The 26287-nt window shown below is 43.3% G+C and overlaps 2 protein-coding genes across 4 annotated transcripts in view; one reads left to right on the top strand and one right to left on the bottom strand.

Annotated features, from left to right (window-relative positions):
* Nucleotides 1–21000, top strand: part of smtnb (smoothelin b) — a 51754-nt gene extending 30754 nt beyond the window's left edge. For 2 of the 3 annotated variants that reach the window (XM_080046198.1, XM_080046200.1), the window contains 15 exons: nt 1573–2258; nt 3498–3549; nt 4423–5046; nt 7223–7296; nt 14999–15184; nt 15447–15522; nt 15684–15716; nt 16620–16799; nt 17064–17126; nt 17217–17298; nt 17393–17563; nt 17660–17786; nt 17959–18110; nt 19621–19798; nt 20862–21000. In XM_080046198.1, the coding sequence (XP_079902324.1) occupies nt 1573–2258; nt 3498–3549; nt 4423–5046; nt 7223–7296; nt 14999–15184; nt 15447–15522; nt 15684–15716; nt 16620–16799; nt 17064–17126; nt 17217–17298; nt 17393–17563; nt 17660–17786; nt 17959–18110; nt 19621–19768 (2654 nt within the window). In that variant the 3' untranslated portion in view covers nt 19769–19798; nt 20862–21000. The remainder of the gene's footprint in view (nt 1–1572; nt 2259–3497; nt 3550–4422; nt 5047–7222; nt 7297–14998; nt 15185–15446; nt 15523–15683; nt 15717–16619; nt 16800–17063; nt 17127–17216; nt 17299–17392; nt 17564–17659; nt 17787–17958; nt 18111–19620; nt 19799–20861) is intronic. The other variant, XM_080046199.1, reaches the window with a different exon arrangement.
* A 1734-nt stretch (nt 21001–22734) lies between these two features.
* Nucleotides 22735–25187, bottom strand: selenom (selenoprotein M). Its single transcript, XM_080041248.1, has 5 exons — nt 24949–25187; nt 24132–24167; nt 23994–24028; nt 23810–23888; nt 22735–23408 (listed from the first exon to the last, which is right to left on the bottom strand). The coding sequence occupies exons 1-5, from the start codon at nt 25045–25047 to the stop codon at nt 23214–23216; spliced, it is 444 nt and encodes a 147-aa protein (XP_079897374.1). The 5' UTR covers nt 25048–25187; the 3' UTR covers nt 22735–23213.
* Nucleotides 25188–26287: the final 1100 nt, after the last annotated feature.

Here is a 26287-nt window from a genome sequence, read left to right as displayed (position 1 = left end):
CCTGTTAAACCAAAGCACAGGTGTGATGATGAATCCTTGTCAACCTCAGTTTATCAGTAGGCGAGGCAGAGTTGGATAAACTTGGTTTGACCCGTTCACACCAACGTCAAACATGAGCTCTCTTCCTCTCTTTCTCATTCCCTCAGTGTAGAAAAAAGTATACAGAAAACCGTTGGTCGGTCGGCCTTTGTTTGTGCTCTATAAATTGACTGGCACTAGAGTGAACAAGTGCAAGCTGCTTTTTTTTGATAGCTATTTCAGAGCAAACAAAGTGAGCCTCTCATTACGCACTATAGCACTGTGGGTTTTCCCAGAAAAATGGCTGCACAATGGACGGGATGGCCTCCCAATGGCAATAAATGTGAAGAACAACGAGAGTTTGTAGAATAGGCTATGTGTTTTGGCTGTCACTTCAGTTTCAGTTGAGCAGTAATTTAGTTTGGGTTGAGTGCATCATTGGATATACAGTAGACACTGCTGACAAGTGAACCATTCATGGTGTTACATGTGAGAATGGCAGCCCATTTATTGTGTATCATAATTACATTTTATATTCTGACTGGACTGTATTATGTAATCACCTGTTCTGTTTAATCAACAAATTGTTGAAACAACTTTTTTTTGTTGTTGTAGGTTCTTACGCAATAATGAGCAAGTTAAACAAAAGGTTTGAGGTTAGATCCGATCGGCTGCTTTAAGGGAAGCTATGAATGTCCAATTGATCCTGTTTTTGTTTGAGTTTGCTGCGGCTGCTGGTCAGACCTCTTAGATTTGGTTTGTAAATGACAAGCATTGCATACTTTGACAACCCCATTTGGTTACAGAGTTGGTGCAAACAGAGGTCATACTGAAGTGTTTTTATGCCTCAGCGTGTGCATGGGATGTGGGAATCTGATACACTCTTGGTTTTCTCGGCTTCTTTTAATCTGTGGTACATACACAACCTCAGATATTCCAACACTTAAAACACCATGGGGTGTTGGGTAGAGACTCTCACTCTCCAGGGGGAGAGACTTTCACATTGTTTGTAGTGTGGTTTCCTGAGGACAGAAGGAGAAGTGAAGGAGCTTGGACGGAGGGGAGGGGAAGTACTTGTCCTAGTCTCCATTTCACCCCCACTTCCCCCTCGGCTTCTTGTACTCTCTTACCACCTACGGTTGTGCCACAGGCGCGTTTCTCTGTAGTCCTGACCCCTCCTCCTCCTCTACGCACATCCACCACCAAGGCAATCTCACAGATCTTTCTCAGGAACTGAGGCCAGTCTGGAGGAAATGCCTACATCCCCTCATGTCTCCACGTGCCTCCTCTGTGATCCTGAGGGATATTTCTAGCCCAGCCTCTTGCAGGGGCCCCGGTATCGCAGAACTATTTCATTTTCATCATTTCAAACTCGAACTTCACCACCTACCTACCACTTCCTTTGCTCCTGCACAGTAACACCCTCTTCCCTAGATCACTACTGATGTGAGAGGAATAATAGAAGAAACATGAAAATCTGTTTTTACTCATTCACAAAATCCACATGAAATGCACGTATCGCTCATCTTTCTTTTTTGTGTTTTTCTGTTGCAGGCTCCAACTCAGGCATGGTGCTGGTTCTAGATCAGCTGGTGAAAGATGATGGCTCAGGACCTCTTCTGATCCAGCCTCAGAGAGAAAGTGTGAGCGCAGAGCCTGACCTGGTCCTGTCTCATCGTCACAGGTCAGAGTCCTCAGCTTCAGACCGTAGTGTGACCTCGGTGCTCTCCAGGTCCAACCTGGATCCCGTGGCCTCAGAGAAGAGCCTGGACTCTGGAGCCTCCGACAGGAGCCAGAGTCCCTCCCAGCGCGGTCGGCTGGACTCTGGGGCTTCAGAGCACAGCGTCAGCTCCCAGTCCTACGGTAGACAGAGACTGGGCTCAGATGTCTCAGACTCCAGAGTCAGACCCCGTCTGGGCTCTGGGGCTTCAGACAGCCTTTGTCTTATGTCCAGGAAACGGACGGACTCAGTGACCTCTGACCAGAGTGCGAGTATGTCCTCTGAGGAGAGGGGTCCAGTGAATGAGGTGGAGGTAGCCACCAGTGGTTCCACTTGCAGCACAGATTCAGAAACCGAGGGCAGAAGCCAAGATCCAGCCAGCCTGCATTCTCTGCCCGAACAGGACCACATGGTTGACCAGGAGCAGCCTGATGGGGCGCTTGTATCTTCCGTGCGAAACTCCGCAACCGGCCTCCTTAACGTCAGCGCTATGGGAAAGAATGACATCCAGAGGAAAGAGGTAAAGTGTACAGTCCTTTTGTCAGATGAATATCTGTTGTCTTTGATTGAGGAATACACAGACTGGTGAAAAATAAAAACCTGAAGAAAAGAAACAAATGCAGCTTCCTTACATGGGAGGATGAGCCATTGACTGTTTTGATTCAGCCATAAAATTATCAAGGCTTCAGTCAGTCATACTAAGTAAAAAATATTAATTGCTCCTGTAGTTACTACAGACTTGTAGAGTCTCTGGTAATGAGCATCGTATCTATTCTGGAGGCTTATCAAGACACTTAATGTTGAGTTGTATTCTAATGATCACCCATCTGTATGTCAACAGTCTGAGCCAGCCATATAGCATCAATGCTGCACAATGTTTATCTGAGCTGCACCACTAGAGTGGGATGTTGAGCTACATATAGTAGTCACGGCCACATGCAGCAACTGTCCAAGCTCTTTGTCCTGTTTCATTATCCCTGACAAACCCCACAACACTTCATTCTTCATTGACACCCAGTTCACATCGGCATCCATAAACACACCACTCTGAGCTCCTGTTGTGTGCTGTTTAACTTTTGTTACTTGGCAACACAAACAAACAGTGCACCTGAGTGTCTCTGCTTTACCTCTATGACATGTCATCCTCACCTGCCGTCAGAGAGCGATGGCCAGAGTTTACGAGCCAGAGGTTCTGTCTCTCTTCACCCCACAGAACAGGGAACACACAAACGTGCAGAGCTGCTGTTTCTCCAGGAACTGTCAACTGTTGAGCTATATTTTACATCTTGGGGCTCGGCTCGCCAAGACGCCATTGTGTCGCTTCTCTAAATGTGTTTACCCAAGGCTGGCCTCAAGCTTCTTTTATTGTTCGCTGCAATATACGCTGATGCTCTGTCTCCTCACAGTAATGTAAACACTGTGGGGCCCATCATGGCCCCACTGCCAAAAAAAGAACAGAGGCCCACTGCTTCACTCCAAACACAAATGTTACATAATGAAAACACCAGTGTGTGTGTGTGTGTGTCTGCGTTCGTGTGCGTGCGCGCATGAGTTGTCATCACAGCCATCCAGGCAGACTCCTGCACTTCATGAATGTGTGAATGTTCATTGCTGCCCTGTTAAACATGGGGCCGTTCAGTACAGCAGCTCTGTGCTTGTCAATCTAGGCACAGGGCATGTTAACCCTTATCTTCTCTACTGTTTGTTCTGTTGCTGCCTGTTTCACATTGTCATGTTTCTTTGTTGTTTCCCTTTTTAGATAACAGTTAGCAGTGACCTGCCCCTCACTCAAGCCACAGCAAAGGCACCTGGTAGGAAACTAGTCCAGCATCATCACACATCAATCGTTCTTTAAGACATTTATCTTAAGAAAACATTCATAATTTCCAGCCTTGCAAATGTGAGGATTGGCTGCATCTGTACTTTATATCATTGTTAGTCTTTAGTCATTGTTAGTTTTTTTTATGGGGGGGAGGTTGATAGACTAAATGAGTCATTGATTAACTGTTAAAAATAATGATAGATAATAAAACGTTCTAATAAAGCTCTAATCTCTCTGTCTAGTTTATGGACTGCTTATTGCATTTGTCGTCCTTATCAGGGGAAGTTAAAAGTGTGTGATATCATCTCATCAGATGGTTCAAAGCCTCTAGGACTCCAGTGTACGGAGACAAACATCCATTAGTCTGACCGTATAGGGCCACTCACTGGGGAGAGGGCATGTGATAAGATGCAGCATTTTCTCTCTTAAAGCTCTTTGCTGTGTCCACTCTGCTTTAAAATGTGGTTTTCCTCCCAGACAGCATTTTTTATTTGTTAGAATGAGTTCAGGGAATATCTTCTAATCAAATCACTTGTGGGTTTTTTTCTGTTGGAGGATCCGTTCACATTATCTGACCGTATTGAGGATCAGAGAAAAAAAAATCCTTGGGAAGAAGAAACATGTCCTGAAAAGTCCAGACAAATAGGAGCTGAAAGATAGTTAAACGAGAAAGGTTAAGTGAAGCAAAACAAAGGGGCTCAAAAAGAACCGAGACAGGAAGAAAAGAGACTAGAAAGCAAGATACTTTAACTGTGCTAAATTGAGCCTGAAGACTTAAAGGGATCAAGGCTCTGCTGTATTGAGAATTGATTGTTTTTTGTTTGTGATTTCAACTCCCCCTCCTGCAATTATGTCTCAACAGCGCCTGAGAAGAAAGATGTTACGCTGGAACAATTCAACCGCACCAACTCTGTACGTGATAGAATGCGCAAGTTTACAGAGCCCAGCCCGAGCCCAAATGTCCCCGCTTTGAAGAAAACTCCTCTAAGGAACGGGACGACTTCTGGCAGCAGCAGTAGCGGCAGCCGGACAAATCTGTCCAGAGCTACCGATCTGTTTACACACACAGCAGCAGCATCCCTCAGCACAGCTGGAGACAGGCCAGCGAGGCCACGCGGGGAATCCACATGTCACACCTCCGCCGCATCACAGAGTCAGGCCCCACCTCAGTCGAGAGGGGTGCTGCCTATCAAACCTCTGTCTGCGGCCGGCCAATGGCAGAACTCTGTGGGCGGGACGAGACATCCAGCTGAAAAGGATGTGCACGCCTCCTGTAACTCAAAGGAAAACGGGACCCAAGGGAGAGCAGCTGGACAGCAGGTCACCCAAGGAGAGGCAGACCCAGACATGAAGACTTTCCTCACCATTGAGATCAAGGATGGGCGCACCACCACCACCTCATCTACGTCCTCTCCTATGGGCAACATCGTACCCATCAGCAACATGGCCCCACGCCTCACCACTAATGCTCTGGGGCAGAGAGCAGGTAAGCGAGCATCAACCTTACAGCCACAGCAGCGCTCACACTTAAACTCTGTCCGCACGCTCAAATAACACGCTTAACGTAATGCAGCATTTCACAAAGTTTTAATTCATGAACACCATGTCTTTGTGTTTGTTTAGGTGAAACTTGATTGTATTGACCTTTTTTTTAAGCTCTCTATAGAGTTGTTACAGCATGCCAAATAGTGAGCACTAATCTTAATGTAACACCCTTATGTCTTTCCTTGCTAAAAATCAACCCTTGGATTACAATGGAATCACAGTCTCCGTGGGAGGTGACCGGTACCAAGAATTCAGTCACAAGTGGGATGATGACAAGGTTTTTTTTGTGAGGCTAAACAAGCAATGCACATGGATGAGCGGGGATAGATGTCGTGGCTGTATATGAAACAGCATGATTGTACTGATGGGTATTTGTTATAGAGTGGGCATTGCTGCAGTGTGGAGGGGGTGAGGTCAGTTTTCAGCAGAAGAAAGTATATTGGTACAAAGGAAACAACAGTTGGCTGCTGTGTGAGACCAGACAGAATAGCAGTACTGTTACATTGCAATTGAATAATCCTGCTAACCCACAGAGTACTGTGTTTCATTTGTTACATGCTGCAGATATTTGTCTGTCCTCCCCTTTATCTAAAATCACACGCAACTACTTACATAATTCATTTGATAGTCCATTCAAAACTTGTCCATTGAACACATTCCTTGATAAGAGATGAATACATAGAAAAAGTCATGACTTAACCCTTGGTTTTAGACACAGTGATAACCTCTGTTTGAATGTGGCTGGCGACAATTTGTCTCCTTCCTTTTGTCTTTATGTTTCCCATCTCTCTCTACTGTCTAGAAAAGTTTTCTGTTTACCTGGCTGAAAACTTGCCCTGATGCCCCTGTTAACACTTTCAGATATGCAGTGTGTTTAGTGGTAAGACACACAAGTATTGTGTCAAAAGTGAGGAAACATTAATGTATAGTGTTTGAAAACTATTTACTGGATTCTGTTATAACATTGCAAGATGACAGTGACAATGGGAAGAGAGAAAGAAAAAGACACACGACAATCATCCCTGGTCAGTGCCTTTACCTCTAGTGCATAACATGAAAATAACTTTGAGTAAAAAGATGAGTGTCTGTTTTTTCTTAAACTAGTGAAACTTTATCACAACAGCAAAATTCAACTTTTATAGACTAAAATCTGTATCATTTTGGTCAGTTCTATAAAATCACAATATGCGAGGGCACACTCAGATAGTGTGAGTTTCTGGGTTGTTGCTGGCCAGTGTCCTTAAAAAAACAATGTTCCTGTAATGTAATGTTCAAACTCAACAAAATACATATCATGAAAACGGTACCAGAAGGGATACTTTATTACCATGAAACAAAGAGGTGAATAGCATGCATCTGTTTCAGAAGCAAATCTGCTCCAGTGGCTGATACAGTCTGTCCAAACAAGATGTCTTAAGTTTCAGCTCTTCCCAGCAACCGCAACCTCCAACCCAAACAATTTATTTAAGAATCAAGCTGGACCTGTTCGATTACAGCCTCCTCACCTCTTGCAACTAACGCCCCTCCACTCCAGCAGGACACTTCCCGGTTGCCCTACAGGGCTGTTTCACAAGGGTCACACTGTTTCTTTTCAGCTCAATTTGCATCAATGGTTTCAAGCTCCTTTTTTGGAAACCTGCCTGTGTCCCGCTGACTAAAAGCAGGAAAGGATTTTATTTTAAAAGCACCTACAGGGAGTCTTAAATGTCCAGTGTGGTGCTGGCGTGCATCACTCAGGATTTATGGTAGCTTTTGTGTGTGTGTGTGTGTGGATTGGGTCACAAGGACATGCATGTGCTAGCGTACTCTTGCAGGAGAATGAAGAGGGCTGTTTATGTTAAAGGTGGCGTCATCTACATTTTCTCGCTCGACTCTCATAGACATGAGTGTGTGTTGTTTAGGACACTATGGCAGCTTATATAACTGACTAATGGCTACCACCAACACAGTGCAAGCACACCTCTCAACTGCACACATGCATATGGACACGAGGAGCTCTCCTGGCTTTTTTGGATTTTGTGTTTATTCAACTCCCAGCTGTCGACTACACCTACCTGAATTTAAAGGTTTATTTTAAAAATCCATTTACATTTGTGTCTTTACTATTTCTGTTTCAGAGTTGACCCTCGGCCTCAGAGCAACGCCATTCAAGATCTCCTCTTCCAGCCAGTTCTCCGGATCCTCAATCAAGGTACAAAACATAGTTACAGTTTTTATAAGTCAAAGACCAACATTATGTTTTCCTCTTAATTCAGTCACCACTGAAACATTTCAATTCCGGTGTTTTTTTGTTTGCATTCCTGTCAAAGCAATTGCATATTAAGGCCTGTAAAACATTTGAACCGGGACAGTGTGAGACGGACAGAGTGTGAGAAAAGGAGGGAGAGGAGAGAAGAACAGTGTTTATCAAACACAGAGTGGGTAGCCAGTCACATCTGTCCTTGTACGGTATGTGAAGGAGAGAAGAGGGATAGGGAGGTCCTCCTGGCCTTCCCTTTTCTGTCGGCAGTCCATGCCCACTGATATATATCTGAGTAGTGTTTCCTAAATCACACCTGTCTGTCTTCACGCGCACTAATTACTGTCCGGCTGCATTAAAACAAATTTTGACATTAGATCTTCATCGCGCCTTTTCTCAGGGGGCTAGAACCTAGAGATGCAACGCTCTTGCCTCTCACTTTGCGCTCTCCAAAGGTTTAAAGTGTTTGGAGTCTTTTGCTGGTTTTTGATGGTGGAAAGCATCTGCTGTGAGATTGACACAGTGACCTCGGGGGTTTGGAAAACCTGCTAAACTCCTGTTTGCTTCATTCCTTAACCTCTAAGCTCCTCCATTAAAGGAAATGTCCTGATGAATGGAGAGTGGGGGTTTGAGAGGGTGAGGAGAGGAGAAGCGGTATCCTATTTAATCTGTAATGGCTATGTATTCCAACCCCTGTGCCGAGCGCGGTGGTCATCTCATTGTGTGATCAGGGAGATGGTTAATTAGGGCTAAGAGGAGGCTCCGCAGGGCTGCAGGGTGGATTTAAGGGTTAGAGTTCTGATCTTTGTTCAGACTCACAATCACCGGGACAGGCACGCAGTAAGTCTTTCTTGTAGAAACGTTTACAGGAGATGGGGTTTATACTTTATACTACTCGGCTGATTACCATAACAGCATGCAGGTAACTTCTTTGTGTGTATGAATGCTAACGTGCGTCGTGTAATATGACTACAACATGGTTTGTTCTACATTTTATAAAAAAATATAAAAAAATGTAATTTAAAAAAAGGTATGTTCTTTTTATATATATTATTTACCTCACAGTATCAGTCACTTTTTCTAACAGCAGCCCAAAAGCTCACCATAGATTAAAGTCGGCTTCTTGTGTCTGTCATTAATCATTCATTTAGCCTTAAGTAGGTATCATCCTGCTAACTCTGTTTATACCCATAACTATTAAGAATGAGGGTTAAAGGTCACATATTATGCTAAATGCACTTTTTAAATGTGTTCTAACATATCCATGGGTCCACGGTGTGCCTAGACTGCCAAAATATAAAAAAAAATAACAATCTCTCCTTTTCTCACTCTCCCCCTTTCTGAAACCCCCACCCCTCCCCCCCAATATACTCCAGTCAGAATTCTCCTCGTTTCTGACCTCAAAAACTGGAAAGCCAGAAGCTTCCACTGTGCAGCCCACACCCCTATTTCTTATTGGTCCACGGCCCTGACAGACAGAGGGCGAGGCGTATCTGGCTTCGCTTCCAGACAGGGGGCGGGGGGAGCTCAAAGATTGTATATTTACTAGGGGAGCTGCAGCTCTTTTTAAAAAAATAGGCCATTGTGAGTTTAGCTGAACATCAGCATAGTACAATAAATTATCTGAAAGTTTTTTTCAGCAAACAATTAAAGAAAAACGTATTAGGGACCACTAAGACCATATAATATGGTCTATAATAGAACCGAAAAGTGTATAATATGGGAGCTTTAAGCCACAGGCGTCAACACTGGCTGCAAAATGTAAAACATCGGGCATGATTGCATGCTCGCATCACTAGGCTGTGTTTCACATACATTGCTTATCCAAACAACTGCATCTCCACAAACACTGAGTCTGAGTGACTTGGCTAATGAGATTGTGAAAACAGCAACAGACACTGTTTGTTAACATCAACTGCAGGGAGGCAGCTTGGTTACCTTCAGACTGATTCAGAGACCACCTGTTCTCTGACTTTCCCTGGATAAGTAGAAGTTAAAGGTTCTGTGAGAGGAGGTGACATTTTAGGGGAGTTTTCATATTAAAGTATATATAAACATACCCTTTTTTCACAAGTGCGTATGATCATTATAGCAAGAAGTGTGTGAGGATATCCATGCACTATGTGTTGTAACAGGAGTTTGAATAAAGTCTTCCTGTTTAGTGTTGTTCATTGTTTACCGACCACAGTGGTTCCTGTCTTGGACTCTGTTCTGCTTGGGTGGTCTGGGCTTCTCCCCGGTGGTCCACATTTAGCACTCGCAACCTCCACTATTTCATTAGTGGTGTTTTTTTGAAACTCCAATAAAACATGTTGATGCTGATCAAGTCTTGCAGTGGATTCCCTGAAAAAAAACGATCTATTTGAGAATCAATAGAGAAACGTTTTACAGGAAATAAAACATTTGATAGGACAAATGTGAGTGATTGAAAGCAAGACTAAGATAAACTTAATGGAAGATGCTTGTAGTTTTTCAGGGCTCTGGTAGGAGTTCTTTCAGACAGGTGAGACCGGCAGGGGATTATTGACGCCTCTTGCTCCAAGTGATCACAGCTGTTCGTGCTCATCTCAGCTGTCCATCCATGCCGACCATTGCATCTGGCCTTGAACACAAATATAAATAACGCCTTAGTTTTATAGCCAGGGTGATGACAGAAGAGTCAGTCTCTTTCCTGTTGTCAGAGATTAATGCCCTTACTATGGGTCACACTGGTAAAGCGCTGCTGCGTGAACATGGACACACAGACCCAGAGTCAGTGACAGATTGTCTCACTGTCACACTGAGGGTTAATGACCCCATTGTTATCAGGCCGCTGATTCATGACACATGCTGGTTACCCAACCAGTCCACATGTGTCACAGATTGAAGCCTGGGGCAAACTGGGGAGAAAATATGAGATATCTGATGTCTGAATATGCTTTATTGCCATCTCTTAGATTCTTTTTAATCATTAAAGGAATCTCAATTTGATATGGTAATAAAGTTCAAACAGAGATTTTAGTCTAAAGAAGTAATTTAGCAAATATGGAATAAATCATTATGATTTATTCAATGTTTGCCATATTAGTTCTTCTTAACTGAAATATCTGTATGGCCTTATATCGGAGCTCTGTTGGAATCTACAATAAATTGTGTTTTTCAACTCTCTTGTAGCCGTATAAGAGTGAGAAGAGATAAGATTTATTCTGAATCACACCACTACATCAGTGTCTGACTTATAATAATAATCAGAGATACAGACATATATACGGTACAGTACATGCAATATACTGTACATTGCCTGTGTACCTTCTAGTCATTTTTGCAGTTTGGGTCTTTGTACATGAATTTGCTTTACTGTGGGTAAAGTGCTTCAGCAATTTCATGGTAAGAGTAGAGCAATGTCCTTCTTAGGTTCTGACCCACTTTCTTTGCTGCCAGTCTCATTTCTCTCCACTCTACCTCGAGTCGAGATTCTTTCTGCGAACTGCATTGCTTACCTGTAAATCCCTGGAGAGACCACTGTTGCCTTTTATAAAAACATTCTCCGCTGAGTTCCTGTCCTGATTATTTTAATCTTAGATGATTTATACACTTTTTTATGTGTTTTTGAAGGATATTAATATTGCTATATAGTCCCTGCATTCAATTTATTATGTACAGATATTCAGTGTTGTTAGCAGTGTCATGCGTTAAAATATGATAGAACCTGTAATTCTTTTGTTATGCCTGCCTTATGCTTTCAATCAGAATGCCTTCAGAGCAACAGCATGTACAGTACTGCTTTATTCTTCTATATGGACTGAAATGTGCCAATAAATCTTCAGTAGGCATTTAAGAGATGTACCTGAGCATCTTACACTATGAACAACATACACTCTGACTTCTGTCAACACTTTTGGAGAGCTCTTAATTTAACATTACAGCACTTGAAGCTTCCACATAAGCAGCAGCTGGGCCCCTACGGCTTTGTTGGTAAGCCTAAAACAAAATCTTGGAAGGGCTGAGATGTCCTTCCCAACATCCTTGCCCAGGGCCTCAGAGAACCGGGTCCCAGCTTGCGCTCACTGGTCGATTCTGATCTGTCCGGGCTGTAAACACTTTGTCCTTCATGGACTGATACTGCCTTGAATCACAGTCATGCAACATAACTGACCTGATTAGCCACGACTCATGCATTTGGTTAGGAAGCGGTTAAAAGAGGAGTGAAACAGTAACGTATGCCTCTACTCAGCGAAGGCCTAGAGCCACATCCAAACCCTCATTGCCGGCCAATTGATGTGTGAAGGACAAGGCCTTTAAATAAAAGGAAAGTTGAGGGAGGGGTGAGGAGTGTGCTTTTTTTCCCCCCTCCGGCCTCCACAAGTGACCCAGGACTGACTGGCTCAGTGAAATAATGGCGGGCGGGAGATAAATAGACATACAGTATACATAACACCTGGCAATAAGGGGGTGGGTCTATCGCTGCCTGGGAAACGGGATTCCTTGGATGCTCATTGGCTGTCAGGGTGTTGGCTATGCAGAGGGAAGATTTTGCTGGGGGTATAAAGGACATGCATTGTTTTGGAAGGTCTCTGTGGACAAATGGACAGAGAGGAAACCACATACACTCAGATCTAAGGCAAAGGCCACAACATTTAGATTTCTCTGGTCATATACCTATATTTACATTTTGAGAATACTTCTGTTAATTCCTATGCTCAAAGGACCTTGGCCGGTGTAACATCGAGTGCAGTTGTTCCGATCATGCCTGGAGTCAACCTGGATTTCCTCCCTGCCTCACAGGCTCAAGAGGCCTTTGGCAGTCCAGACAGTGCTTGTGCCGAGTCTGGTCTGGAGGAGGTGATTGGTGATCTGCTAGCTCAGGAGGAGGTAGAGGATGAAGATCAGTTTTGCAAGGGGAAACTTGAATCAACGTTACGGTGTGCAGTGGGGGAGATCCATACTGACCTCCAGGCCTTTGGAAAGCAAGTGGATGCCCGTCTGGAGGACGCAGCAGCTGTGGTGGCTCCTGTGGCTGAGGCCCTTGCCAGGCTGCAGGAGGAGAACCTGAGGATGAGGATTCAGCAAGAAAGGCTGGTGAGGCAAGTGGAGGCCCTGTGCCAGTTAATGGGGCTACCTGATCCCTTGCTGCATGTGCAGCCCAGCAAGGAAGGCTCACTTTCAATTATGTTTGAAATCAAAACTCCATCCAGTGATCCTCCAGCCTGCACACCCCAAAACACTGCAACTGAAACATTACATGACACTTCATCCCGCATTCCCCAAGATTCACCATCCATTGCACCTCAGGACACTCCAACTTGCACTTTTCTGGATGCAACCACAAGTGTACCCCAGGAACCTATATCATGCCCCCAGGATTCAGATTCTGTATCTTCCGGGATAAGCACACTTAAGAATTCAGAGCCTTCACCTGAATCTCACACGCCAACCTTTGCAACGCGCCGCTCCCTCTCTGCTCCCTCTCTGATGGCTGACATGTCTTTGTGCCAGGACAGCACGGTACTGCACGTTGTTCATGGTTCTGATCATGACCCCTTTTAATTCAGATATGCTGCTTGAAGAATGGGAATGTATTTTTCAAGTCTTTACAATAAGCTGGCCATGAGCTTTTAAATGCCATGCCAGTGATACCATGTGTTCTGCTCACGTACTCGTCGACATACTGTTCCATCTCTCTTAACATGTCATTGGCTATTTGGCTTAAATCTAACTCTAGATCCCCACTTCATTTTAGAAAAGCTTGACTATTTCAGCTGTCAGTCAATTTGGAAAGATTGCTCTCATGTGAAGGACTGCACCGCAATCTGTCACGAGGTATTCCAATACTCTAACACCATGTGTGTGGATCGTGTCCTCACTAGCACTTGTGTGTGTCTGCCTGCAAGTGTTCTATTGAGCTGATACACTTCCTGGTAAAGGAAAAAGCGACTACATTTTGACAGTAACAGTGGCTCCAGTCTTCAAATCCCACCTTCGAAATATCCATAATGTTCACTTTGGCAGCATTAGAAGTTTAATATAAAAGGAGCCATAAATGAAAAGGTTTTAGTTATCTGGCTTCAGGACAAAACTTGATTTTTAGGTTTTACATTCCGAGGTGGAATAAACGCTATACATTGTGAAATGCCAAACCAAAAGCTGAATCGGTGACTGTGTGTGTAAGGACAGACTGGTGACATTTTGAAGGATATTGAGTATTCCCACCATTACCTTCAGTTAGTCAGCCAGTCTGAGTTCATATTCGTGTCTAATCCTACAAAGACAGCTGGGTCTGCCAATCATCTGCTCCAGTAAAGCTGATGGGTTTCTCTTAATTGTTACTCCCCTTAGCATAGAGATGATTGTAATAACGCGGTTGACTTTATCCGACCATTTATTCCCCCTATGCCTTTCTAAAACATTGACTATTTCTCCTATGCCAGTTGTTCACAATTCTGCTGGTGGAGACTATTACAGTTCTAAATGCATTATAACCCTTCTGTCAGTGCAAAACTAAACAAAAAGTGATTTTTTCCCCCCCCTGCTGGTTAGGTTATCTGGGATCTCCTCACCCTACACACATTCCCTCATTGCCTGAATCAGAGGCCCTTGTTTGGCTGTGTTGTGTCCCAAAACATTCCTCATCGGTCAAGTGCTTCTCAGTCCAGTCCGTCCCATGTCCAGAAAGTCTTAAAGTCAGTGGCCACCCGTGACCACACAGCGCTGTGGCTGTGCTGGGTGGGCACTGTCCCTCCCCGGTGAGACCCAGCCTAGCTGTGGCCTGCAGGGAGGAGGGCCGGCCGGACGCCTGTGGATAGGGATGGGGCCAGCTGTCTGAGCTATATCTGGACTAGGACTGTTACGACAAAACCGTTAAGGCCGTAGCTAGATCCCATAGTCTGCCACAGGCATTCAGTGCCACATGAACATTTAGGAGGTGTTCTTTTTTGTCGGATTTATGGTCACTGGTCAGGTTTACCTTTATGAACTATGACGTTTATGTTTGTTATCATTGTGCTCTACCTCCTCTTCACGTGCTGCTTCACTCTTTACTTTTGCTCCTAGGCTCACCACTCCTTCTGTGGTGTACTTACCAGATAGTTTATATCTGCTAATGCATTGTTCCTTGCTTCCAGCCATAATGCTGTGCCGTGCCTGTCACATAAACTCTTGGATCACAGCGACTCGGTATCATTAAGACCCTCAGCGTGTCAGTCACACTCCACGAACTATGCTAACAGTAACTTGGCAAAGTTGCTCTTGCTCTCATGTAATAACCGTCACCCTCTCTGCCATGAAAGGCAGAGGGGATGGAAGAAATGATGAGATATGGCAAGTGGGTAGTCTTGGAACAAAATTAAATGATTAGAATAAGCCTACTTCACACACTCAGGCCTATTATGGCTGCAGTGGGTTTAAACTTAAATCATTTTGTGCTTATATGTCCTAAATGTCTGCAAGCCTCAGTTGTGTTATTTTTCCCACCTGTTTTCAGAAGTGTACAACTGAAAGCTTGAGCTCCAGGTTAGGGCTTCAGCTTGCAGGAGCTCTAAGATGGCAATGCACGAATGCATGGATCCCTACGGACTTTGCGTTATGAGGCTAATCAATGTAACTGTGCATACTTTTGCATGTCTGCACCTGTGTGCTATGGCTCACTGTGTGTGTTTGTGTTATGTGTCTTGTGCAGATGGAGACAGAGCCTGTTGTGGCCTCTGAGCCAATGCTTTCAGCAGGGCCAGGCTTCCAGGTGGCGTGTCACGTACCAACCATCCCAAACGGCTCCAGCACTCAGACCAAACCAAACGAGCGCTCTGGAAAACTGACCACCGAACAGCTGGACGCTATAGAGGATGAAGAGCTCCTTGACAAAATGGTATTAAACACCCAAGTTACATTGATGGATTATTAAGATTTAAAAGCTGCACTTTTTAATGAATACAGCAGCATCAGTCATGCAGAACATTTCTTATCAACTAAATCTCAACAGCTTTGTGAGGATATATTTGGAAAAGACACAGCCAAAGACTTTAGCTTTTTGTGAGGAATGACCTCTCATTGTTTGCGCGCGTGTGCGTGTGTGTGTGTGTGTGTGTGTGCGCGTGTGTGTGTGTGTGTGTGTGTGTGTTTCTCCACAGCTCGATGAGTCAAAAGACTTTGAGGAGAGGAGGATGATTCGACAAGCCATGAGAGACCTTCGCAAGAGGAAGAGAGGTAACAGCATAAAGAAAGCCAATCTTCTTTCTGTTACTTTAACCACATGACATTTTTTGCACCATTCATTCATTCATTTGGGGGGGGGGGGGGGGGGTTTCCTTTTTATTTCACAAACTATCTTGCTATTTCCAAATAATTTCTATCCATTTTGCTCTCAGAGGCCATGCTGGGATGTACTCAAGAAGAAATAGGTAGGGCAGGTTGGTGTGCAGTGTGCAATAACAAAAGATACTTGCCTGCTTTTGTTTTTATTGTGTGCACCATCCTGTCATTGTCAAACCACTACAATTTGTATCACTGCCTATCCCTCAGATCTCTGTGGTGGATGATGACGGATATTTAGAACTTGCATGAATCCTTTTATTTTGTTTTAATGTGGATTGTTTCACACTCACCTACGCGTGCTGCAACGTTGTTACTGAAGTGTCTACCACATTTTCTGTTTTGCATTTAGCAATCACCCTATGGTTTTACCAGGCGTCTGGTTGCTTTGCGCTGACAGTTGAACCTCCTAATTGAATTTCCAGATCCGAGTCAGCGCAACAGATATCCTGTAAAAGTTCAGTGAACTCAGAGGCACAGAATATACAAAACCCTTGCCCTAAGTGCCCTTACCTCTACAAATAAAGCAACAAAAAATATATATTCTAAAGCTTAAATGTTTTAAGAATTAATGTATACCATTAACACTGCACAATATGTGTTATGGACCATGCTTAAGTTAGGGCTTCACTTGACACAGCCTGCCTTCCCCAGGGGACATTCAGCGTTTGCTCTTTTTGACCTGTGATGTTTGTGCAATACATATTCCTTGACAGCTTTTGGCTCGGCTGCGAGCCTTTCCGAAGGCAGGGGTGTTTGTGTGTTCAGATGAAATTTACGGTGCTGTGGAAAGAATGCTGAAAATGCATCGCCTTAAATTTGGAAGCCTCAATTTAAATCCATCTGTGTGGCAGTCTGAGTTCCCGTCTGTTTGTTTGGGACCCTATCGTCTCTCTCCTCTTCCTCCTCCCTATTTTTCCACTGACATCATCTCACCACCTTTTCCCCGCCACCTCTCTATCCCTCCGTTCCTCTCGTCTCTTCCTCCACAGATCAGAGAGAGAAGGAGCGCGAGACTCGTCTGCAGGAGTTCCGGCAGCAGAGGGAAGAGCGGGCGCAGAAGGCTCGTGCTGGAGTCGGCGCAGGAGAGGTGGTGATGAGGAAGGTGGAGAAGTCAGCCGATGGCTCCAGTCTCAGCCAAGTCACCAAGACAGATCGATTCGCACAGTCCGGTACATTTTTACATTTCTGTACTTTCTATAAACCCCTTTCTTAAATCTTTTATTTAAGTCACCTTAACAAAGAAACAATTCCTATTTTCACGTTAACTTGTTATTCATAATTCCTAAAGGCATCTTGGGAGGAAAAATAGGAGATAAGGATAGCAAAACATAAAAGTAAACGGTATAACAGCAAATCAAAACACTGGTGGTAATGTAACGGACCAGGTCCAATATATATATAAATAATTCAAAGTGTGTGTTTGTGTTTTTTAGATAATGGGAACAGATCAACACGCAGCACTGTCGTCGAGTCCAGTTATGTCCAGAAAACAGACAGTGAGTCATTTTTATTATTTCACTCTCTGGCTCTCATACAATAATGTACTGTGTAGTCCATTGCAGTCACTCACATGTTTATTATTTCAGGGGGAACAGTCCAGTCCAAATCATACAGCTTCTCCTCTTCCACATCCTCCTCTTCCTCTAACACAAGCAAAAAAGTGGGCAGGTGGGTTATGAAGCATCAGCAAGGTAATGACATCACATTTTAAAACCCCTTACACTTTGACCAATGAACTTGCTTCACATGTCACTGCCTTTAGTGTGTTTGATCGCGAGGACGACGCATCGTCTCGCAGCGGTGGGCTGGCCGCCATGGAGAGGAAACAGGCGGAGAAGCGCAAGGAGCTGATGAGGGCTCAGACTTTGCCGAAAACATCCGCCATGCAGGCCCGCAAGGCCATGATAGAGAAGCTGGAGAAGGAGGGAGGCGGGTAAGGATAAACAGAGAGGTATTGCTACCAAAGAAAGAAAAGAAGCAGCGGGTCAAAGCATGTAAATATTAACACAAAGCTGACTTTTTCTTTTAGCCCTGGGAATCAGGCTGTCGCCAAGGTAAACAAGGTTCAGCGTTCCACCAGCTTCGGTGTACCCAACGCAAACTCCATCAAGCAGATGCTGCTCGACTGGTGCCGCGCCAAGACCCGCTCGTATGAGGTGAGCCAACCTGCCACAGCCAGCAACACTGTCTGCTTAGTGATCATCTTTAAAGTCCGCTGGTGAAGCTGTAGCTGAGTTATATTGACAACTTCGGCTGTGATATGGATGTATGATTCATCACTCATCTGTCACTGTCATCCATATCTATTCCGTTTGTCTTCTCCCTCAGCATGTAGATATTCAGAATTTTTCATCCAGCTGGAGCAATGGGATGGCGTTTTGTGCCCTGGTGCATAATTTTTTCCCCGATGCCTTTGACTACGACTCTCTGAGCCCCAGCAACCGCAGGCAAAACTTTGAGACGGCCTTCAACAACGCAGAGTGAGTCCATGCTAAAACCATGTTTTGTCCAAGTAACGTATCCACTAACCAGGTCAGTTCTGTTATTGCTGTCAAGTTTTGACCGCACCAACCGACTTTGTTGGATAAACCAACAGCAGCGTTTTATTTTATTTTTTTCGTTTCTTTTTTTTTACTTTGCAGAGAAAATGTGAAGAATACAATGAAAAGTCTGCAGAAGGAGCTTCTGCAGACTTTTCTCTAAAGTTTAAAAATAAAGCCATTATCTTTCACCTAAGGCATTCGTGGAGTGGAACAAATCAAACGAGCCAATCCAATTTCTCTGTGCTGCTCCATGCCCAAACCAAGACGTTTCCCTGTCTTTCCTGCTATACTGATTCTTTCACATTCTACCCTCATTCCTCTGTTAAATCCAGTTTGAGCCTTTTATTCAGTGTTGCTCATCCACCCCTGACGGACAGAAACCATGTGGAAGGCTCCTGGACTCATGTCCGCGTGTTAACTTTCCATGTCTCTCCTAGGTGTATCGAACCACCTCAAGGCTGAGCGAGCCCCCTTACTGCTACTACTCTAATTACTCCACCTTTAAACCTCCGCCCTCCATGAGCAAACCCTTCCCAAACCACCACCAGGTTAAAAAGAAACTGATGAGCTCTCGTCGGCTTAATTTTTCCCTACTTCTTACTCCCATCTCCTATCCTCTCCTTTTCTTCTCTCTCAGTCCCATCCCTTTTGCATCACACCATTCTCAGCTGTGATGCCTCCCACCCACTTGTGTGTGTTCACATGCACCTAGTAGGAAAATGTCAACGCTGATTCATATTTTGTACTCTCAACACCGGACTGCCACACAGCCACAGAACCCGTCCTTCCACTTTTTGTTGCACTATCACCCCCCCCCCCCCCCTTATCTGGAATCCCAACACACACATTCACACACACCATTCTGCGCACCAGTGTGTTTTTAGAGTCACCATAAGGTTGTATCTTTGTGTGTTTTTGTTGCAGAATCCTTGTTGTTTTTTTCATCGTGTCTTATATTTCTGAGGGAACATAGATGTATTTAAATGGTCTCTTGTCTTGGTGCACGGAAAAAAACAACAAACAACAAAAAGGTTGAATGAGTATCACGTGAAGCTCATTTGACATTTTGTTTTGTCTTATGTGTGTGTGTGTGTGTGTGTGTGTGTTCGCCACATACTGTACGTATCATGATGTTCATGAAGCATGTCAACTCATGGATATATCTGTGAACACAGAGAATGTAATGTTATTGTTTCTTTGTGTCTTTTCTCTCTCCCTCTGTCTTTTCACCCTGAAACTTGTTCTCATTTGGCTGCTCACCGCTTTATCTGTTTTGTTTTTTTATCTGTCCCCCCTCCCCCTCTTCCTCATTCCTGTCTTTCCAACACTTTGTCCACTATCTCTGTCCTGTTCCTTGTTTCTTCTTATCTGTACTCCCTTGTCCTCTACTTTCCTTCCTCTCCTCATCTCCCCCTTCCCCTACCCTCCCTGCCGGGTGCGGGCACAGGAAACTAGTGGACTGTCCTCAGCTGTTGGATGTGGAAGACATGGTGAAGATGCGCGAGCCGGATTGGAAGTGTGTGTATACGTACCTGCAGGAGTTCTACAGGGGTCTGGTGACGAAGGGCCTGGTTAAAACCAAAAACTCCTCCTAGAGTCGCACCCCACCCAAAACTGAACCCATGGTGAGAGAGGGGGGTGAGCCTACCAGGGAACCACGCTTTGGTACTGACAAACATACTGGAGGGATGGAGGGACTGTGTATCAGTTTGTAAATCGGGTTTTATAAGTAGTTGGTAGGGTTTTTATCAAAACGGGCTGCTTCAGAAAACTCCATTATCTGGATATTTGATCCTTCATGTTAACCTGAAGCTACTGAGATCCAAAGTACCAAACATGGTGTGTGTGTGTGTGTGTGTGTGTGTGTGTGTGTGTGTGTGTGTGTGTGTGTGTGTGTGTGTGTGTGTGTGTGTGTGTGTGTGTGTGTGTGTGTGTGTGTGTGTGTGTGTGTGTGTGTGTGTGTGTGTGTGTGTGTGTGTGTGTGTGTGTGTGTGTGTGCATAGCCAAGACTATGGCTACGGCAGAGAGCCAGGACCAGCAGTTCAGCACTTTAAAAGGAACTGCTGCATCTCAATGTTTCAAACTGAGGAGTCAAGAAACAAAGCAGAGAACAGAGAGGAACAGAGAGGCTGTGTTATCCACTGGCTTTTTATCAAGCCCAAGTTTACAGGTGTTTATGCACTTGGCTTGTAAAGCTTTTCTAAAGACACTGTAATAGTCTCCTGTCTGCAGTTTTGTTTAAATAGCAACAGATTGTAGGATGTTGACATGTATTTTCTCATGCAAGAGATCTAGCCTTGTGCTGTTGTGTAGGACGTCTTAGTCTATAGTATGTGGAGATAATGCCACCCTGTGGTCGCTCTCTGCATAGCTCACATTGGAGGTCTGTGTTCCTAAAATTGTCTATTGCAAGCAACACACTGCAAGTTTGTTTACAAGGAGCTTTTAAAGGGGACTTCCACACAGTAGGAAAATGATTTTTATTTAAATAAATAAAGAGAATAACTGCAACATGTGTTCCAGAGTTGGTGAGTGCAGTAAATGTTTATGAGAAAGCACCTGATGGATTTTTAAAAATTACATTTGAAGAGGTTGTTCTCCGTACTCCATCTCTGGTCCTCTCTCCCATCCTAAATGTTCATCCTCCTCTTTCTCATACACACCGTCTCTTTTATGCCTGTCCCTCAGGACCTATGCCAACTGCATGCCTCTGGTGGAGGTGGAGGACATGATGATCATGGGTAACAAACCCGACTCCAAATGTGTCTTCACCTACGTGCAGTCTCTGGTCAACCACCTGCGCAGATACGAGATGTCCATGGGTCGGCCCTGTGACCTCTGACCTGTGATCAGTGAGTGCTCAGCCTCGTCATTGAGTCTTCACCTGATGACTGCCTTCACACTGACAGGCTGCGTCACAGAGTTGCACATCTCTGACGGACAAGTTGGGGATCCTGTGTTTGTGTGTGTGTCAGTTTGCTTATTATTTTTGTTGGCAGTGGTGATTTGTATTCATTTCATCCGTTCTCACAGTCGTTTACTCACAGTCGACCTTTCTTACTGAGAGAGCGCCAAAGTTTTTCTAATACTTTTTAAAACTTTTAAGTTTTAGAATGTTACTGTACGTCATCTATTTTTTTTTCTTTCTTTTTACTCAAACTCAGTTTTGTACCAGGTCATATTTTACATGCAGTGGTTGTGTCATGACAATAGTACTGAAAAACATGTTGAGTTAGATTATTTATACTTACATTTTCTCTGCTACAGTAATCTAATTATTGTAATTTGCTTGCATTGCTCTTGGTAATTCTACTGAAGAGGAAAAATGTACGCATTATTTGATGCATTATTCGGTTTTAATTTCGGTACTTTTTCCATTTTTTTAAAACTCGGGTTGCTTGCTAAGTTATTCTCATGACGATGTAATCAATTAGAATATAACTATTTAATACATGAGCACAGAGATTTTCTATTTCATGAGTTTGGTTCTCTCACCATTTTGAACTATACAATGAAACTGAAAGAACATTTTACCATTCTGCATGACTGTGTCATCCTAAGATTGTTCTAACCGCTAAACTGCTTGCAGTCCATCACCTTTTTATTCAGGTAGAAAAAACAAGATGAGCAGGTTGCTGTCTGATTTCATACAGCTGGATTGAATCATTATTTGATTTTTCCTACAGCTTGACTGATATTATGTTCAGACAACCTCACAGAATCACTGCCTTGCTCTGCCAAACACACTCGCACACAGCCATTTTAGAAGGCTACTTATTTATGCTTGAGTAGATATTTTTTAATGTATTATTTTGTATTTGGTCAGTGTGTACATTATGCTTTGAAGAGTTTTGTTCTAAAGTGAGTCAATAGGCTCATGCTACCACGACGTTCTGTCAAACAAACGGGTAACTTTTTGGAAAAGTTAACGGGCCTGAGGAAAACCAGCTATCTGTTTTAACATGATGAATCATGACTGAACATAACTGCCATTTGTATATTTTACGAAATGAAATCAAGAGAAACAAATTTTAAATGTTTTTTATTCTGCTTGTAAAATTTAAGGTTCCTTTTTGAAAATAAGTTTTAAGTCCGATCAGATCTGACTTGATGAAACTTATGTTAAAGCTCTGTTTCACTAGAGTTAAGAGACATTATTTGAGAATAATTCTACTGCTGCCAACTGAAAAAGAAAAAAAGATGCATTTTTTAAAGCAGTGAGTGCTGTACATAAGAGTTTAAACACCCAATTACATGTTTCTGTGCACTAGTCAAATGTGAGTTGAAATTATACAAATTTTAGAGATGAAATTGTTTGTGGGGGATTATTGCTCTGAAACGTCTAATAAAACAAACATTTTCCATACCAGATTATTCTTACAGTGTCAACATGTTTTGAAGTTTGCAACATGTCAACCAAATTGCCCTTTGGAGACAAAACTATCAAATTCAATGTCAAATCTACACTTTGGAGTATAAAAATAAATGAACAGTCAACTCAGCAAGCACCAGGGAAGATTTTTTTCAAATATTTTATTTTCTTCTTTTACAACCCTTACACTAGAATCCTCTTGTGTGTAGCAGTCCGACCCACCAGAACATGTAGCATCAGCCTCAGGCCAGTCAAAAGGGTTTTAACCTGAGGCTTCATTCAGTTTCACAGCAGGTAGGGAGCAATCAGACAAGAGAACACAAGTGAGGCAGTCGACACAGGATGGGCAAAAAACACAAAATGAAACGTACACACTTCCAGTTTTTGAGTTGGCGGTAGAGAAGCCCCCACAAAGCGACGTGTTATTATTCGAGTGAAACAAAGACAACAGCAGAAACAATGTGTGCATACTCAGACTGTGCACCTTTTACAAAGGCCTTTTGCTGATGCTAAGATGTTGTCCCTGCCAAAGGGCTGATCCATGATCTACTGGCCTTATTCTGAAATGACAGGCGTTTATGTCACCAACTGCAATAACCAGCTGGCCGTGGAGCAGTTATAGGGCGGAGTGGTATGGCGAGTTTCCTACTTTTTCTCTTCTCTTACAGTTATAGGTCAGAATGCTTGACTTCTGCGTCGGGCTCTGAGGAGGCTTTGTGCTCGTCTTTGAACGGTGTGTCTTTGGCAGGAGAGAAGCGAAACTCCTCCGGCACCTCGTCCTCAGGTTGCTCCTTCATGTAGAAGCCAAGCTTCCCCAGCAGCATGTTGATCTCAGAGCGGCTCATGTCAGACAGAGCAATCCTCTGTGGAAAATGATAACTCCAGTGTAAAGGTACTTTCAAACTGCAATTCACGTTTTGTCCACAGTGATCGTCTTTCAGTGCAGCAGAGTGTAGTTGTGAGGTGTTTTTATGCATTTTGAAAGCAATGGGAGGTTAACTTTGAAGGGTATAAAAAATGTGTTGTAAATGCTAAACTTCTTTTCATAAACCTGTTTTACAATTGTGATTAAAGCCCCTGTGTGTAGGATCCCATGGACTGTTCACTTCCACAGAGGTAATCCCTGGATGGGCTGAAAGCAACATAAACACCGATTTACATACAATATGACATATAATCACATTCAAATTCTACATACAGGGGCTTTAATATATTGTAAAATAAGAACTATGCACATATAAATGCTCTGAAAACCAAGACTTACATCCAGCTCTTCATGGTAGTGGTTCAAGAGGACAAGCTCGGGGTCGGCCCCAGGAATGTGCTTCATCACTAGGTTGTGGCTGAGGTATGGTGGTCAAGGAGTGAACATGGTAGTTTTTAATTTTCATTTTGAAAGTTCATAAACAGACATAAGAAAACAGCAGTGTACTTGAGTCAAAGGATACTAAAGAGGAATGTCCTGGGTCACAAAGGCTTTAACCTGCAGATAGAGGTGAGGGTTAATGTTTTTTCAGTCTGCTTCTGACACTGACTCAGTGTGTTGTATTTGTTCCTGTTGATCACACAATTGGAGGGTAACTCACCTCTCGGAGCCTGTTCAGCTGTCATCCGCCACATGACTGGAAAGAGACATAACATGGGACACAGGAAATGGTTAGAAGCACCTCTCACAATATAGGACATCATCTGGATTAGGAATAAGATAACTAACATATTTATGGATTTTTATACAGAAGCTATTTGCTGCTTTTAGTGGCTTGATTTCTTTTTCAAAAGCAGCAGAGTAAGTCCATCTGATGTACTAGTACCACGGCATTGTTGAATCCTTTGTTCAGAGCACAGATTTGGGTTAGTTTCTGGGAAGAATAACCCATTTGTATGGAAATGTGAGCTTCGGGTATTGAGTAGCATGGTGCGACAATAGCCACAACAATAGCAGCAGATAACATGCTTTTCATCTGTGATGCTGTCAGGGTGCTGATTTGGTGACACCTTGGGGGAAAGGTGCAAAAAATTAAGAGATGAGTTACAGGAACTTTTGTGGTGGGATCTGTCCTCAAGTTACACAGTCCAAGTCCCATTTTCAGCTAAGGCACTTTGTTGCGTATTTAACGGATTCTACATTAAAATATGATAATAGCCTGTATTGTCTAGACAGCCCGCGTCTTTAATTGGATACACTGTTCAAACCATATGGACCTATAAAGAAAAACGCATGGAGAACCATTTTCTCCAGGAGGATCTCACGCATGCGCCCCCAACACGGAAATAAAACGCATCCATTCCCACAGTTTGATCACATTAGATCCGACTCAGAAAATGTTCTCACAGCCTTCGGTTCCGAGTCATAATCAAAATTAAACTCAGGAGGCTATCATGAAGGCTACGGTATTACTGTACCTCGACCCTCGCTCTTGCCAGCCCGTCCAGCTTCTTCAGGTCCACGTCGTAGGCTGAGGCGCAGTGAAGTAAACTGGCCAACAAGATCACCCACATCATCTTTCCTGGTTCAGATCGAGAACCGCCGGGACTCTTTTTGCTCTTGCTCAGGGACCTGCACTACCTGCAGATCTGTGTCTATAACTACGCTGAGGAGAGGAGAGATAACGATGATGTGGTGAAGCTATGTCACTTCCGGACCTCTTGCCACGTCAAATACCCCCCCAGGGAAGCGGAGTGGGCGTGCGGAGGGCGCTCATTGGTTATCTGCGAGATCTCTTTAATCCCACTGATTTGATATGCAATATATGGTTATACTCGCAAAATATTAAAAGGAAAAACATTGGCAACTTTTTTCAAATTTATTGCATGCCCATTCGGGAGCCCCACAGGTTTTTATTTTTTTTAAATGAAAAGATGATCTTTACTTAGTTTTTCTGGATTTTGAGGTTCTGCAAATAGATACTCTTGGTGTGTTTGGCCAAACCTGTCATCTACTTCTGTTTCTATAGAAACTACATTTGTTTGGCTTGGAAAAAAAATTCACATTGTATTGTATGGTATTTGTTCAGTGTTGCGGTAAAGACTCAAATGTGTGGCACATTTAGATGAAAAAATCATATAAATAATCAGTAAACAAAAATAATAATTTGAATATGGTGTTAAGTAATATGTATATTAAACAAATGCATTTGAAATAATGTCATATTTTGATTTAATTAACTAATTTTATGTATCGCAACATTGAGAACACAGTTGAGGGACATGAACAAACGTGGTGTTTTGGACCCATCATTTCTTTTAAATGCTTCATAAATTGCATTAAATCACATTATTTAATAATATTTTTTTAAAGTCAAGGTGTATAGTAACACTGTGTTTATATAATCAAGCATCATATGACAAATTTAACATAAATCCCAAATTTCACAGCTGGGACTTAAAAATGCCTGTAGTTTTAGAAACACCCATATATTTAACATTACTGCATAATTAGTGTGAAGGAATGTACAGCCTATAGTTAATATTAATGTTAAAGATTAATAGATCATTTATGCCTGTATTGTGTCTATCTCTAAGACACTAGTTCAGCCTTGTAGCCTGTTGAGACACATAGACCAGCTGTATAGATAAATCTCATCTCCCTGGTCTCTACAATAAGATTGATATGGTTCACTGTTTTCAGCTCTGACCCAAAACATTGGTACGCTTGGCGCCCGAGCCGGGAGCTGTTAGATAGCAAGAAGTTAATATACTGCTCTCAGAAAGTGTCTGTCAGAACTGAATCGCATGTCACCCA

The sequence above is a fragment of the Ammodytes marinus genome, assembly GCF_949987685.1.
Source record: "Ammodytes marinus genome assembly, chromosome: 2".
Taxonomy (NCBI): domain Eukaryota; kingdom Metazoa; phylum Chordata; class Actinopteri; order Uranoscopiformes; family Ammodytidae; genus Ammodytes; species Ammodytes marinus.
Note: the sequence above shows the minus strand (reverse complement) of the source record. Positions and strands in the feature narration are given on the sequence as shown.